Source organism: Oncorhynchus nerka, linkage group LG3 (genome assembly GCF_034236695.1).
Source record: "Oncorhynchus nerka isolate Pitt River linkage group LG3, Oner_Uvic_2.0, whole genome shotgun sequence".
Taxonomy (NCBI): Eukaryota; Metazoa; Chordata; class Actinopteri; order Salmoniformes; family Salmonidae; genus Oncorhynchus; species Oncorhynchus nerka.
Window position 1 is genome coordinate 72,955,506 of NC_088398.1, and position 17,051 is coordinate 72,972,556.

Sequence of the window (17,051 nt, forward strand, 5' to 3'; positions counted from 1 at the left end):
GTCATTTCTTCTTCTCTCCTCTCTCCAGTCATCTCTTCTCCTTTCCTCTGCTCTCCTATCCTCTCCAGTCATTTCTTCTTCTCTCTTCTCTCCAGTCATCTTTTCTCCTTTCCTCTGCTCTCCTATCCTCTCCAGTCATTTCTTCTTCTCTCCTCTCTCCAGTCATCTCTTCTCCTTTCCTCTGCTCTCCTATCCTCTCCAGTCATTTCTTCTTCTCTCTTCTCTCCAGTCATCTCTTCTCCTTTCCTCTGCTCTCCTATCCTCTCCAGTCATTTCTTCTTCTCTCCTCTCTCCAGTCATCTCTTCTCCTTTCCTCTGCTCTCCTATCCTCTCCAGTCATTTCTTCTTCTCTCCTCTCTCCAGTCATCTCTTCTCCTTTCCTCTGCTCTCCTATCCTCTCCAGGCAATGACATGTGTTTTGACTTGCCATTCAACAAGCAATGGATCCAAAGGCCTTTTTGTGCTTATCGTTGACACCAATAAAAGACTGGCCTATTCCTTCAAAGTCCAGTCTGTCCAGTTTCCCCTGGTGCACGTGACACATGTCCACATTATTCAGCCTTGTTTGACTCATGGATGATCTAAGCCATGTCTTCAGACTCCTCAGGGCACTAAAACTCCTCTCAGCCTCTACAGAGGAGGCAGGGATGACCAAAAGAAGCCTTACTAAAGCTTCCAACTGACTGAAGAGACCACTCCCCTCTGGCACCATTTCCCCAATAATGCTAGCAACATCTGAGCTCGTTTGATATGTGTAATTAGCCCCAAACATGGCCAGCTGCACCTGCAGTAGTCTTGAATTCAATTCAGGATACTGGTCTACCACCTTGTCCATGTCTCAGCGTAGCAGCCCACGTTCAAGCTGCTGCAGCTTGTAAAATCCAGCCTGATCAAACCTCTCTATGAATTGAGTATTCACTGTGTCCAAGGCGTTGTAGAATTGGGCTCTGTACAAAGACTGGGCATCTGGATGGATATGGGCTGCAGCCTGACCGGTGTAACGCTTTGTAGGTTTGCGGATATGAAGCATCTGAATAGGTTGTAGGTCCAACTTTGTTGCCACAGCAGTTGCTTTTGTGAACAAGACATCAAAGTGCTCCCCCTTTCGCTTGTCATATATTCTTGTTTTGATGTGGTCCACAGCCTCCAGCATGCCTGAAACGGTCTGTTTCCTAAGCTGCGGGGAGGTGTTCAGACACTCCAAATCCCCCATCAGGTCTTCAGCCATTACAAGGCCCAGCACAGTGTTCCCTTTAAGAAATGTTCCATGAAGACCATTAGCTTTAGTTGAAGTGTCAGATGAGCTGTATGATGCCATTTCTTCAAGGGCTGTTAGCACTGACTCCTATTGGCTGAGAACTGAGCGGATGGCAGGGGTGCGAACAGTCCACCTGGTGGGACAGAGGTTTCAACAAGGTCAAACAATGCTTTGATTTTGCGATTTCCTGGAAAATCACCTTGAACTTGCCAGATTGATTAAAGAAGCCCCCCCCCAATTGATGCACCAGACCCATTGAATCTCTTCCTAGTGGAGAGGCTACACAGGCAGCCTGCGTAACTAAGTTCATGAAGTGTGGACCACAGTGACAATACATAGCCAGCAGTTGTTCTTTCCTTAAAATGTCTTGCACCCCCTGCAATCGTCCAGCCATGTTTTCGGCACCGTCATTGGTTTGTCCTCGTAGTTGGGACAGAGGAAGGCCTAGACGAATCATCACATCACATGCCATCTTGGCTATATTTTGCCCTGCCGTTGATGACACGTCGTAGAGTCCCAGGAATTGTTCCATTGGTTGTAGATCTGCATCTAGAGTCAAACATATTGACTCCTGATCAACTCCTGATATATCCTGTGTACCATCAAACATATTGACTCCTGATCAACTCCTGTGTACCATCAAACATATTGACTCCTGATCAACTCCTGTGTACCATCAAACATATTGACTCCTGATCAACTCCTGTGTACCATCAAACATATTGACTCCTGATCAACTCCTGATATATCCTTGGTGCCATCAAACATATGGACTCCTGATATATCCTGTGTCCCATCAATGATAAGTGCGAACTGGACCACATTATTTCCCACAAGATTTCTTTGACGATTATATTCCCCCATCAGCTTCAAGATGTTGTTTTACCTTTGGGGACTGGTGAAATATACCTGCTGGAGCGCGTGCTGCGGGTGAGTCCTGCTATGTTGTTTTACCTTTGGGGACTGGTGAAATATACCTGCTGGAGCGCGTGCTGCGGGTGGGTCCTGCTATGTTGTTTTACCTTTGGGGACTGGTGAAATATACCTGCTGGAGCGCGTGCTGCGGGTGGGTCCTGCTATGTTGTTTTACCTTTGGGGACTGGTGAAATATGCCTGCTGGAGCGCGTGCTGCGGGTGGGTCCTGCTATGTTGACCAGTGAACTGAGATAAGGCGGGGCTTTACCTAGCAAAGACTTGTAGATGACCTGGAGCCAGTGGGTTTGGCGACAAGTATGAAACGAGGGCCAGCCAACGAGAGCGTACAGGTCACAGTGGTTGGTAGTATATGGGGCTTTGGTGACAAAAAGGATGACACTGTGATAGACTGCATCCAATTTGTTGAGTAGAGTGTTGGAGGCTATTTTGTAAATGGCATCGAAGATCAGTAGGATAGTCAGTTTTACGAGGGTATGATCGGCAGCATGAGTGAATGAAGGATGCTACTTTTGCGATATAGGAAGCCGATTCTAGATTTAATTTTGGATTGGAGATGCTTAATGTGGGCCTGGAAGGGGAGTTTACAGTCTAACCAGACACCTAGGTATTTGTAGTTGTCCACATATTCTAGGTCAGAACCGTCCAGAGTATTGATGCTGGACGTGCGGGCAGCGATAGGTTGAAGAGCATGCATTTAGTTATACTTGCATTTAAGAGCAGTTGGAGGCTACAGAAGGAGAGTTATGGCATTGATGTTCATCTGGGGGTTAGTTAGCAGTGTCCAAAGAAGGACCAGAAGTATACAGAATGGTGTCGTCTGCATAGAGGTGGATCAGATAATCACCAGCAGTAAGAACGACAACATTGATGTACACAGGGAAGAGAGTCAGCCCGAGAATTGAATCCTGTGGCACCCCCATAGAGACTGAGAGGTCCGGACAACCGGCCCTCCGATTTGACACACTGAACTCTGTCAGATAAGTAGTTGGTGAACCAGGCGAGGCAGTCATTTGAGAAACCAAGGCTGTCGAGTCTGCCGATAAGAATGTGGTGACTGACAGAGTCGAAAGCCCTGGCCAGGTCGATGAATACGGCTGCACAGTAATGTCGCTTATCAATGGCAGTTTTTTTTCATTTAGGACCTTGAGCGTGGCTGAGGTGCACCCATGACCAGCTCGGAAACCAGATTGCACAGCGGAGAAGGTACAGTGGGATTCGAGATGGTCGGTGATGTTTGTTAGCTTGGATTTCAAAGACCTTAGAAATGTGACCCACCCCCCCAATCTATATTATAATTACGGCGCTGCTTTGTTCTCCAAGCATTGCGATCGGTTCCCAAATACAAGTCCTCTAGAATAGAGCGAAAGGTGTTGGCAAACGCCAGACCGACAAATTAAGACAACACACACACACCTCATTCCTTCAGCTTATTTTATTTTATTGACCACTACACTTAAGAAAACAATTAAAACATTCTTAAAGCCATATTCAATCACTACCTATGGATGTTAACACTTTCAGAAGAGGGGTGGAACAAAAATGCAGTTTCATTACTCCAAATAATGCATCCTCTGATCTTTCAACAGGCAAGGCAAGATCTCAGAACGACACCAAAGATCTTTAGAACTAAACCAAGATAGACCATAGCCATGTATACATCTGGTGAAATATTGCTCATTGTTCTATGGTAATGCTGTGTAGAGACAAAAGGCTATGACTCTAATGACACCCAACTAAGATATGCACTACATGGGGAATAGGGTGTCATTTGAGACAGATTAAGAGTGCGAGTAACTCTAGAACCTTAGCATAGATCCCATCCTTCAGATTAGAGTGTGCAAATCTAGAACATTAGCATAGATCCCATCCTTCTTGTAAGTGGGGAGGCACATATTCCATTTGGCTTAACATTATTTTGGGGTGGAGAAATGTCCTCCCTAAAATGTTGCTGTTATTTTGGCTGTAACTCCGACAGAACAATTTAAACTATAATATCTGGAATTGTAACTTGAGAAAACTACCTAATAAATGTGACTATTCACTAATAAGTGTCCCAAGTTACACAGGTGCATTTTGAGTTAGTGTTCAGCCATTTGTAAGCACCATAAAATTCAACTGTAACAACCCTCCCCTTAGTGTATCACTGGACATACCATCAGTACATCCCCCCCCCCCAGAAAAAAATAAAAATCACCCCGTCTTAAAGCCAATTTATGCTTAGTCAGCAAATGTGATCAGAGGCTTCGTATGGAGGGTGTGAACCAATTGCGGAGCCTCGAGGCATGCAGAGGCCAAATCAAGCACATGCCTCTCAAAATGTTGTAATAATGGAGTGGACTCCATATAGCGTCACTTCCTTAACAGCTCTGCTTTGCTTCAGGAAGCACGACAAGTATGAATGTCCTGACTTCTGCAGAGGCCGTATCACCGTAAATGCTGCACAGCCAATGCAGATGTCGGATTGACCATGAAGCACCGTTTAATACATTTACCTATAAGCAGTGGTATGCAGACCTCAACTGCTTCACCATCAAATGAACTTTACCCTTGTTCCTCAACCCAGTCCAAGAGGAACCCAAGAAGGTGCACAAAAAAATGTCCAACTAGGGGACCCCTAAGAAATGGATTAAGAAACACCACCATTCTGAAAACTGCCGCTGGTACCTAGCTTAGCCCCTAACCACAGATCTAGGATCAGATTTCCCAGCCCCACATCATAGCCTTACCCATTAGGTGGATGCAAAAATATCTCGGGTTAGGGGAGACTTGCATCAACTCCATATTATATTCAGAATTAAAATTCATTATGTTTAATGATGTTGAAAACCTTAAGCAACAAGTTTGGTTGGAGCTACCAGCGACAGTCATAATATTCCCTTTACACAGGAGTAACAACGGCCTCCTATTATGTTGTGACTGACAAAATGGCCACCAACCAAAACAGAGAAGTAGCCATTAAACGGCAGCAGCAATGGTTGTACACAAACAATCCCTCAGAAATCCTGTTATTAAACACCAGTAAATGTAAGCATGATATGAAACCCTAAGCTACAAATAGCAGAGTGTGGATTATTATTCAGCATATGGTTATATGAGAACTCCACCCCACCCCCCACCATGTTGAGTGATGGTGTCTCTCAAGTAGAGGTCTTCGTGAGTCCAAAAAGCTGGACCTGTTCCAAAATGGACCTGGGCTTTCCCTACTCGAACCCGATATGTATAAATAACATTTTTGAATTTAGTCAGAGACGCATCCCGAACGAACCCAGAGACAGCTAGACCCGTTCCGTATAGACCTGGTCAGATCCAGCCCCGGTCCGATCCGAGTGAGGGAAGCAACAGAAAACACTTTTTTAAAGCCGATAAAACGCGTGAGGGAGGTGCCGCTCCAGTAGGTGGGGGAGGGGCAGTACTGTGAGCGAGTGAGGGAGAGATGAGACAGCAACCAACCAATAGCTGCCATAGGCTAAATTATTTATCAAATATGATTACGTAGTATCGGGCTTGACTGTATCAAACCGGGAGAAGCTAATTAAGCTAGCTGATATTAGCGAGCTAGGCTAACTGAGGCTGCAGTGCTTACGCTTTTTCATCCTACACTTACAACTCCAGACTATTGTCGTTGTAGCCCATCCCTCTCCTTTAACTTGTAATTATATAGCTCCTAACTTTTGCCACACAGGAAGGCTCTATGACTAGCCTATTGTAGCTTTGTTAACTTATGACTGGCCAACAACAAACGCCACTCTCGTGGCAGCAGCATAAAGAGCAGCAGCATAAATTACTACATTTCTCTACTGTAGCAGTCACTTTTGGATCTGTACGGGCTCTTCCGGACAAGTAAATTAAAGTTACATGTAGGCCTACCCGTGATAATCAGTTCAGATTCAACCAGTGACATTATTTCGAATTCTGGATCAGGTCTCGAGTATAAGTGGATCCGTGAAAAGCTCTACTGTCAAGAGTGTTTCGTTATGTAAATACAAATCTCAGCAGATTCCCACTTTTTTTTTGTTCATACAAAGGAGCAGTTCAGTCCTGAAAGCGCATATCAACCCCATGGATACCCAACGTGGGGCTAGTGAGAGTTCAGAGGGGAGGATGGGGCAGCAAGAATTCTAAGATGAGACCAACTGAATTGGGGAAAGTTCAGTTTAAGGGTCGCAGTGAGGTTCAGTCAATCCAGGTGATGGTTAGTAGCTGGAGGGTGAGATGGGGCGGGCTTGCGCTCTCTGGCTCTTGGAGGGGGAGGGGGGGGGGGGGGGGTCAGTTGATAGGAAGTGATTTTAGATGGTCTGATAGCCAGCGTGGCTCCTCTTCCTGCCGATGAGGTAGGCCACGAGAACGACAAGGACCAGGCCAGCCAGTGCAGCGCCCACGATGATGGGGATCAACATGTCATCCTCATCCAGCTGACACTCCTCCGCTGGAGAAGGAGAGAGAGAGACCGTGAGAGAGCGGGAATTATAGACACCGAAGAGCAGGCGAGGGAAAGTGGAGAAAGACAAGAAATCAATAAATAAAAAGTGATGGAATGATAAAATCACCAGAATGTATTATTCCAATCTCAGAAATGTTGAAAACAATCCCCTCCTGAAACATTGACACATTGAATGGTAACCCACAGTCCCATACTGAAATAGTAACCCACAGTCCCATACTGAAATAGTACCACATGAAGTGGTAACCCACAGTACCTGCTCCAAACTGGTCCCCTTTGAGGCCGAAGGGCTGCACCTGCAGCTGGAAGGTGTTGAGAGAGAAGTTTACAGTCACAGCCAGAGTCTGCTCCTCACGACACATGTAACTACGCCCCAGGGTACCACGCAGGTAGTCCAGACTACGGTTACTGGCTGAGAAGGGCACTGGAGGGACAACAGGGAGAGTGAGAGATAATGGTGGGAAGGAGGGAGAGAGGTTATGGGTGGGTTAAGAAAGGGAAAATCAAGGGAAAGGAGGGGGGGATACCTAGTCAGTTGTACAACTGAATGCATTCTACTGAAATAAGTCTTCCGCATTTAACCCAACCCCTATGAATCAGAGGTGCGGGGGGCTGCCTTAAATTGACATCCACGTTATCGGCGCCTGGGGAAGAGTGGGTTAACTGACTTGCTCAGGGGCAGAACCAGTTTTTTACCTTGTCAGCTCGGGGGGGGGGGGGGTAATGGTTGGGATGTGAAACAGGATATAGAAAGGATGGAAAAAGACATTACAGTAATGATGTGGATGGAAGAGTGGCAAAGGAGGATTATAGAGGGGTTTCAACACTGCAGATTGGAGTTGTATGAGGATAGACAGATTCATTATATGCATGTACTATTCACTAGATCAGGTGATTGTTGGATCCAGACTCACCACGCATGTCCGGCCAGGCTGCCAACAGGGTCACTCCACTGAGGTGGTACTTACTGGACGTGGCATTCTGCAGACACAAGAGAACCAGTGACGCCACACAGCATCTACGCCACACACAGGACTGAAACAATAGTTCACGAGTGCCTGTCCTCAGCTTGTGCATGAGGCTCCATCTTGTGGCAGTCAGGTGTTAGTGCCAAAAGCCTTCTACTACTGATACAGAAGAAAACCTTACTGCATGTACTAATGTATTAATGGATGCAAGAAGAAATGAAGATAAAGAGCACTAAGTGGCAGACACAGAACAGTAAAGAGAAACAAAAAATGTCAAACAAGAGTTCTGACCAGGGAGAAGACGAGGGTGAGGCTGGTTGCCCTCTCGTCATCCTTCAGCAGTAGGGTGGCGCTGTCCAAGTCACATGACCCTGAGCTCTTAGTCAGGTTGGGCTGCAGGTTCACCACCTCTAGCACAGTCTGCGCACACACAGGACAACAAGACACAGGGCAGTGTGTGGACATGTTTAACTATAATTGTAGGGACCAGAAGTCTCCACAAAAATAGTGAACAAACATTTGACCAACTGGGGACATGTTCCTGGTCCACACAAAGGAAAAAAGGCTATTCCTAGGGGGTTAAGGGTTAAACGGTTCAGTTTAGAGGTTAAGAATAATAGGATTTTGAATGGGAATTAATTGTGTCCCCCACAAGGTTAGTAAAACAAGACTGTGTCTGAGAGGTGCTGGGCTTCAAAGTATGTGCAAGTCTGTGTGTGTGTACCTTATTGAGAGAGGCAGAGCTGAAGCTGACATTGAGCTGCAGTCCCATGCGGGCCATCAGACAGGCGGTCCCATTGCCGTTGATTACAGTGTAGTTGCCTCTCTCGGGCCGGGCCGGGGGTGCAGGAGGCGGAGCCGTGGTTTGAGGGGCAGCTGTGGGCGGAGCGTCAGTGGCAGCAAAGCTCTGATGCAACGTGACCGCTGTAGTGACATAACAAGACAACCACAGATGGATAGACAGACACAGCACTGTTCGATCCTTAGCTGGAGGCTGGTAAAAGTCTTCTCAATAGTTTAAGAGGCCTCCTCTCCTCACCTCCTTTCCTGGATCTACACAGACGTGAAAGAAGTTGACAAGCAACCTGTACGCATTCACCACCATACTGTTGCTTTCACCCATCATGTGGGGTAGATAAGAGATTAGATAAGTGCAGATGAAGGAGAAGAGCTGAGGAGCCATTTGAGACTATAGCGATGCAACCACTGTGTAGGTCAGTAACTTTGGAGTAATGTTATGGCCAAATCCTTTTATGTGGTGGCAGACTGGGTTGTGCCAACAACAAAACCTGCTGATTCCATTGATGTGGCTGTCCACAAATTCCAAAAGCTTTAGTGGGTCACACCACAAAAGAACCATGTCTGCTCATTTCTACAATACTAGTCTCACGTGGCTTCCGAGGAGACGCCACTACTGGTGTCAATTACATCATCTTCAGGTGATGTCTGTCTTACCGGCCTGTGCAGATTAAAAATACTAGTGAGTGCCTTGCTTTGACGAAACAACGGTGGTAGGCCTGATCAACGACAGCGATGAGACAGCCTACAAGGAGGTCAGACACTTGGCAGTTTGGTGCCAGGACAACAACCCTCTCCCCGATCGTGGACTACAGGTGAAAGAGGGGACAGCACGCCCATCCATGGGGCTGTAGTGGAGCGGGCGAGAGCTTCCTTGTCATCCACATCACTAAGGACTTAGCATGCTCCACACACACCCAGACAGTCGTAAAGAGAGCATGACGGCTTCTTTTCCCTCTAAGGAGGCTGACAAGATTTGTTATGAGCCCTCGGATCCTCAAAAAGTTATACAGTTGCACCATCGAGAGCATCTTGACTGGCTTCATCACCGCTTGGTATGGTGAATGCACCGCCCTCAACTGCATAATGCTGCAGAGGGTGGTGCGGACAGCCAAGTACATCACTAGGGGGTCGAGCTCCCTGCCATCCAGGACCTCTATATCAGGGGGTGTCAGAGGAAGGCCCGAAAAATTGACCAGACTCCAGCCACCTAAGCCAAAGACTTCACTTTGCTACTGTCTGGCAAACGGTACCGGAGCATCAGCTCTCAGACCAACAGGCTCAGAGACAGCTTCTATCCCCAAGCCATAAGACTGCTAAATAGTTCATTAAAAATGGCAACCTAGACTATCTGACCCTTTTTTGCACTGGCTCTATGCACGCTCACACAACATTATAATAAATGCCATTTAGCAGACGCTTTTATCCAAAGCAACACTACAAAAAAATAAAATACACACATTATATTTAACTAGGCAAGTCAGTTAAGAACGAATTCTTATTTACAATGACGGACTACTTGCAGGCATGAGTGCATACATTTTATGGATGGGTACTTCCGGGAATCGAACCCACTACCCTGTCGTCGCAAAACGCCTTTCTCTACAAAATGAGCTACAGAGGACCACACACATGCATCAAAACATCCATACCGACAAACACTATTATACTCTTTATTTTACCACTATTCTTATTGAATGTTGTTGCCTAGTCACCTTACCATGCCTTCATATACATATCTACCTCATACCACTGCACAAAAATCTAGTACTCCCTGTATATAGCGCCATTCTTGTGTATTTTATTTCTTGTGTTAAACAAATATATTAACTTTACATTGTTGGGAAGGGCTCTTAAGCAAGCATTTCACGATAAAGTCCACACTCGTAGTATTTGGCGCGTGTGACACATACCATTTGATTTGGAACCAAGGTATATGAATATGAGGAAACCTGAAATGTCAAATATTCAGCAACTCTGAGGACAATTGAAGTTGATTATACATCTTCATGATCAAACCACGGCGTTTTAACAGCCTTCGTCAGGGTTTGTCACACTCAGTTCCCCTGTATCATCCATCTGTTTAAGTCTTCTGCTCGCTCATCTGTTCAACTATCACACTCCCTGATATCTTGACATTTAGGCCCAGTTTGTCCTACAAGGAGAATATCACAAAGACATGCTGTGCAAATGTGATCGATATCTAATAGCTTGCCTTGGCCTAGCCCAAAGGCCAGCAGATGGTGCTATGGAGTCATTTCATCTGAACATCTAAAGGGAATCCATGCAACTGGCTATACACTCGTATCCCTTCAAATCAAATGTTTTTGGTCACATACATAGCAGATGTTATTGCGGGTGTAGCAAAATGCTGTGGACCGGTTCGTGCATAAAACATTCTCCATTCAGGCTGCAAAGGCATCGATTTCCTCCTTAACTTGATTTAATGGCAAGAAGGTGGGGTGGGGGATATGCATACTTTCTTATGAAACACCATTTTCCACCACTATGCTATGGTGGCTAATACTACTTCCTGACATTGCATACAGTGTTCAGACCAAGGGTAACCGAACATAGAAAGTGTCAAATAAACACCTGAGCGAGTTCCCACAGATGGTTTATCATCAGAAAAGGTAGCTAAGTTGAATTAGCTGTATTCCTGAAAACCGGATGCATCCGGTTGTTGGCAACTCTGCTAACGGCAGACTGATATACTAAACAATTGACGCATCATGTCATTCTTTTCAATTTAAGCTTTTATTTAAAATTCTCATTACAAAAAGAAGGCTCAGTTTATGGGGTATTCAAGTCAGACTGGTGCAGACTTCACCCTAAGGCAACAATCAATAGAGAATCCCTTCTAGTACTGTCCATCGGTGGCTTGTTTTTGGAGTCAGGTCCAAGAATGGTTATTATGCCATATTATCAGTCAGTTACACCTGCAAGTTGTATTCCTGGGGGAGTTGAAGGACCACAGGCAGTCAATAGGAAATATCATTGTGCTCTCGGGTAAAATGTTTATCTTCGGAGGCAATTTCGGCAGAAGTTTTGCAGATTGGGAGGTTCAAGTCCCTCGTGAGACACCATGGGAGAATGGAGGGATGTATTGGGAGAGGACATGGTAGAATTATGTTTAATTGGGAAAGATTAGTTGATCTGTGGAAGTCTGAAGAGTGGAATTGATGTGTTGGAATAATTCTACACACAAAATGTACAGTGTAAAATGTTGAAGTCCTCCAATCAGAGGTGAGGGTGGGATCATTGTGTGTCGCCATTTATGTTTTGGTTTCATGCTGTGTGCTGGTCGTGATGGATGCACTCGCTTCCATGCCCGCCCAGGCATCAGGCGGGGATTGACTGGTTTTTCCCACTCTTTGAAAATCCTTTCGCCTAATCTAACATGGTGGTGAAAAAGGGTGTTCCATAAAGAAAACAGGAATACTTTCATTTCCCCCCCCCACCTTCGACATTAAATCACGTTGAGGAAATCAACACATTTGCAGCCTGGATGAAAAATGTTTTATGTATGAACCCATCAATGGGGGATAAGCCAGCTGCATGGATTCCCATTAGAGTAAAATGAAACGACCCAATAGCACCATCTGCTGGCATTTGGTTAAGCCTTGGGCTACTCAGTACGTGACCACCAGCTTCTAGCCCAAAGCTAAAAAGGTTACTTGCCAAGAAACAAGCAGCGAGTAAACAAAACAAATTAGTGCAATGTCATCAATAAATGAAAAAAAAAACATAGCCTGTTGTTTTTAACACTAGGCACAGCGCTTTTGATATCACGTGAGGGTCCCATTGCACAACAGCCCACCTGCACCTCTTGACCTACCGATCGAGCTGTCAACCAGCCACTAACAAAGAAAAACAACTCGGTCTGGTCTCGCATCGACCTGTAATACACAATCTAAGGCAGAAATGCAAGTCATCTGGAAAACGTAGAACCATGTTTAACCATCATGCAAGGTAAATTACCATCATGCAAGGTAAAAATAGGTTGAATACCGAATTATGGTGTATGAGCTACCATTTCTATATGTATGGTGTTGTATTTACTGCGTCCATCCAGCATCAACATACTCACCTAAAAGCGCGATGAATGCAATGGACAAAGGTTGCTTGCGGCTATGTTGTTGTGTCATATTTTTGTTAAGTTGTTTGCCAAGGCGAGGGGCGAATCACAACATGCACACGGTCCAGCGACAGGAACGAAGGACAGTAAGCGAGCTTTACTTGCAACAACGTACGCTCACGGCTTGTGCTCTCTCTGCTGCCGCAAGCTAGAATCCTCACGAAACAAATCTTCAGAAATGTGCCCTTTTCCTTCAGTGTTGTTTTCTATTTTTTGGTTTAGTTGGCGCTGATTAAATTGGTCTTCGTTGAGTGTCTGGATCGTCACATACCACGGATGATTCCTGCACCAGGAAGAAGCGATAACGGTCATGTGATCAAGAGTTTAAGTACCGCCCAGAATAATCACATGAGTGGGGATTCGTTGGCGTTGAACAGTTGTGGGGCTACAGATAACAGCTTATTAACATTCATTATGAACTGGGTGGTTCGAGCACTGAATACCGATTGGCTGACAGCCATACCTATACATACGTATACCACGGGTATGGCAAAATATTTATTTTTACTGCTTTAATTACGTTGGTAACCAGTTTATAATAGAAATAAGACACCTCGGGGGTTTGTGGTATATGGCCAATATACCACGGCTAAGGACTGTATCCAGGCACTGGATAAGAACATCCCTTAGCCGTGGTATATACCACACCCCCTTGTGACTTATTGCTTAACTGTACTTTTTGTGATGAGCATCCAGAAACAGTTTTGCATTGATTTGAACATTTCCTACATGTAAAGAGATTATGGAAAGATATTTGTACGTTTATTATTGATAAATGTTATTGGTGACTTTTGTTTATTATGGGAGAATGTGCTGCTGGGTTAAAGGATAAAGAAAAATACATTTTACGTCCAAAATGTAATTGTGCTAATGGAATAATTTCATATTCATACATGTAAATTCACTAATAATTCACCGTTTTTTTTATTGGGAGTTGGAGCAGTACATTATGATCATTCTACAGTCTTCAAATAAGAAATCTGTAAAAACAGTCAATACATGTGTCTTAAAGGGACACTTCAGGATTTTAACAGCCCTTTATCTACTGACCCAGAGTCAGATGAAGCCCTTTATCTACTGACCCAGAGTCAGATGAAGCCCTTTATCTACTGACCCAGAGTCAGATGAAGCCCTTTATCTACTTCCCCAGAGTCAGATGAAGCCCTTTATCTACTGACCCAGAATCAGATGAAACCCTTTATCTACTGACCCAGAGTCAAATGAAGCCCTTTATCTACTGACCCAGAGTCAGATGAAGCCCTTATCTACTGACCCAGAGTCAGATGAAGCCCTTTATCTACTGACCCAGAATCAGATGAAGCCCTTTATCTACTGACCCAGAGTCAGATGAAGCCCTTTATCTACTTCCCCAGAGTCAGATGAAGCCCTTTATCTACTGACCCAGAATCAGATGAAACCCTTTATCTACTGACCCAGAGTCAGATGAAGCCCTTTATCTACTGACCCAGAGTCAGATGAAGCCCTTTATCTACTGACCCAGAGTCAGATTAAGCCTTTTATCTACTGACCCAGAGTCAGATGAAGCCCTTTATCTACTGACCCAGAGTCAGATGAAGCCCTTTATCTACTGACCCAGAGTCAGATGAAGCCCTTTATCTACTGACCCAGAGTCAGATGAAGCCCTTTATCTACTGACCCAGAGTCAGATGAAGCCCTTTATCCAATTTGTAAGTCGCTCTGGATAAGAGCGTCTGCTAAATGACTTAAATGTAAATGTAATCTACTGACCCAGAGTCAGATGAAGCCCTTTATCTACTGACCCAGAGTCAGATGAACTCATGTATACCATGTTTATTTCTCTGCATCCAGTATGAAGGAAGTTAGAGGTAAACAATGTGAACCAATGCTTACTAGCGTTAGCACAATGACTTGAAGTCTATGTTATCTACTATATCTATTTAAGTCTATGGTATCTACTATATATATTTATATATAGTAGATACCATAGACTTTGAGTCATTGTGCTAATGCTAGTATATATATATATACTCCAGGACCTTGAAATGCTTCTTACGAAGCCACTCCTTCGTTGCCTGGGCGGTGTGTTTGGGAACATTGTCATGCTGAAAGACCCAGCCACGTTTCATCTTCAATGCCCTTGCTGATGGAAGGAGGTTTTCACTCAAAATCTCACGATACATGGCCCCATTCATTCTTTCCTTTACACGGATCAGTCGTCCTGGTCCCTTTGCATAAAAACAGCCCCAAAGCATGATGTTTCCACCCCCATGCTTCACAGTAGGTATGGTGTTCTTTGGATGCAACTCAGCATTCTTTGTCCTCCAAACACGACGAGTTGAGTTTTTACCAAAAAGTTATCTTTTGGTTTCATCTGATCATATGACATTCTCCCACTCTTCTTCTGGATCATCCAAATGCTCTCTAGCAAATCAAATCAAATCAAATTTATTTATATAGCCCTTCGTACATCAGCTGATATCTCAAAGTGCTGTACAGAAACCCAGCCTAAAACCCCAAACAGCAAACAATGCAGGTGTAAAAGCAAACTTCAGACGGGCCTGGACATGTACTGGCTTAAGCAGGGGGACACGTCTGGCACTGCAGGATTTGAGTCCCTGGCGGCGTAGTGTGTTACTGATGGTAGGCTTTGTTACTTTGGTCCCAGCTCTCTGCAGGTCATTCACTAGGTCCCCCCGTGTGGTTCTGGGATTTTTGCTCACCGTTCTTGTGATCATTGTGACCCCACGGGGTGAGATCTTGCGTGGAGCCCCAGATCGAGGGAGATTATCAGTGGTCTTGTATGTCTTCCATTTCCTAATAATTGCTCCCACCGTTGATTTCTTCAAACCAAGCTGCTTACCTATTGGTCTACAAGGTCTACAATTTTGTTTCTGGTGTCCTTTGACAGCTCTTTGGTCTTGGCCATAGTGGAGTTTGGAGTGTGACTGTTTGAGGTTGTGGACAGGTGTCTTTTATACTGATAACAAGTTCAAACAGGTGCCATTAATACAGGTAATGAGTGGAAGACAGAGGAGCCTCTTAAAGAAGAAGTTACAGGTCTGTGAGAGCCAGAAATCTTGCTTGCTTGTAGGTGACCAAATACTTATTTTACACCATAATTTGCAAATAAATTCATAAAAAATCCTACAATGTGATATTCTGGATTTTTTTTCTCATTTTGTCTGTCATAGTTGAAGTGTACCTATGATGAAAATTACAGGCCTCTCTCATCTTTTTAAGTGGGAGAACTTGCACAATTGGAGGCTGACTAAATACTTTTTTGCCCCACTGTATATCCACAATAAAACGAGTCCTATATAGACATAACCCAAAAGGCCGCTCAGCAAGGAAGAAGCCACTGCTCCAAAACCATCATAAAAAAGCCAGACTATGGTTTGCAACTGCACATGGGGCCAAGATTGTACTTTTTGGAGAAATGTCCTCTGGTCTGATGAAACAAAAATAGAACTGTTTGGCCATAATGACCATCGTTATGTTTGGAGGGAAAAGGGGGAGGCTTGCAAGCCGAAGAATACCATCCCAACCCTGAAACAAGGGGGTGGTAGCATCATGTTGTGGGGGTGCTTTGCTGCAGGAGGGACTGGTGCACTTCACAAAATAGATTGCATCATGAGGGAGGAAAATTATCAGGATATATTGAGGCAACGTCTCAAGACATCAGTCAGGAAATTAAAGCTTGGTCGCAAATTGGTCTTCCAAATGAACAATGACCCCAAGCATACTTCCAAAGAAAATGAATGGGCAGAACTGAAAAAGCGTGTGCGAGCAAGGAGGCCTACAAACCTGATTCAGTTACACCAGCTCTGTCAGGAGGAATGGGCCAAAATTCACCCAACTTATTGTGGGATGCTTGTGGAAGTCTACCCAAAACGTTTGACCCAAGTTAAACAATTTAAAGGCAATGCTACCAAACACTAATTGAGTGTATGTAAACTTCTGACCCACTGGGAATGTGATGAAAGAAATAAAAGCTGAAATAAATCATTCTCTCTACTATTATTGTGACATTTCACATTCTTAAAATAAAGTGGTGATCCTAACTGACCTAAGACAGGGAATTTTTACGAGGATTAAATGTCAGGAATTGTGAAAAACTGAGTTTAATTGTATTTGGCTAAGGTGTATGTAAACTTCCGACTTCAACTGTATATATATATATATATATATATATATATATATATATATATACATACAATGTTGCACTGAAGATTACCAGTGGCACATTCTGTATTAGGTATTTTTGGTCGAGGAAGTAGCCTCGTTGTAATAACAATGATACAGTTTTCTCGATATACAAAAAGTAAAGAACAAATAACATCTTATTAGTTTTGAAAGCAGGTATATGCCCAGGTCTACTTCATCTCTCTCTCTCTTCACTATCATCATATCACATTTGAAGAGCATTTTCCCTCATCATTCAGACCAGTAGCAATCCACCTTCCATCATCAGATGATGCCAGGGGGCATTTCACACAGGGATGTCAAAAGGCTTTCTCGTCCCCATGCTAT

General features: G+C 44.4%; 1 protein-coding gene across 1 annotated transcript; it reads right to left on the reverse strand.

The window, feature by feature from the left end:
• Window positions 1–3,611: 3,611 nt before the first annotated feature.
• LOC115113180 (lysosome-associated membrane glycoprotein 1-like) lies at window positions 3,612–12,868 on the reverse strand. Its single transcript, XM_029640532.2, has 6 exons — window positions 12,492–12,868; window positions 8,328–8,527; window positions 7,895–8,023; window positions 7,550–7,616; window positions 6,892–7,059; window positions 3,612–6,620 (listed from the first exon to the last, which is right to left on the reverse strand). The coding sequence occupies exons 1-6, from the start codon at window positions 12,547–12,549 to the stop codon at window positions 6,481–6,483; spliced, it is 762 nt and encodes a 253-aa protein (XP_029496392.1). The 5' UTR covers window positions 12,550–12,868; the 3' UTR covers window positions 3,612–6,480.
• Between the last annotated feature and the right edge of the window lie 4,183 nt (window positions 12,869–17,051).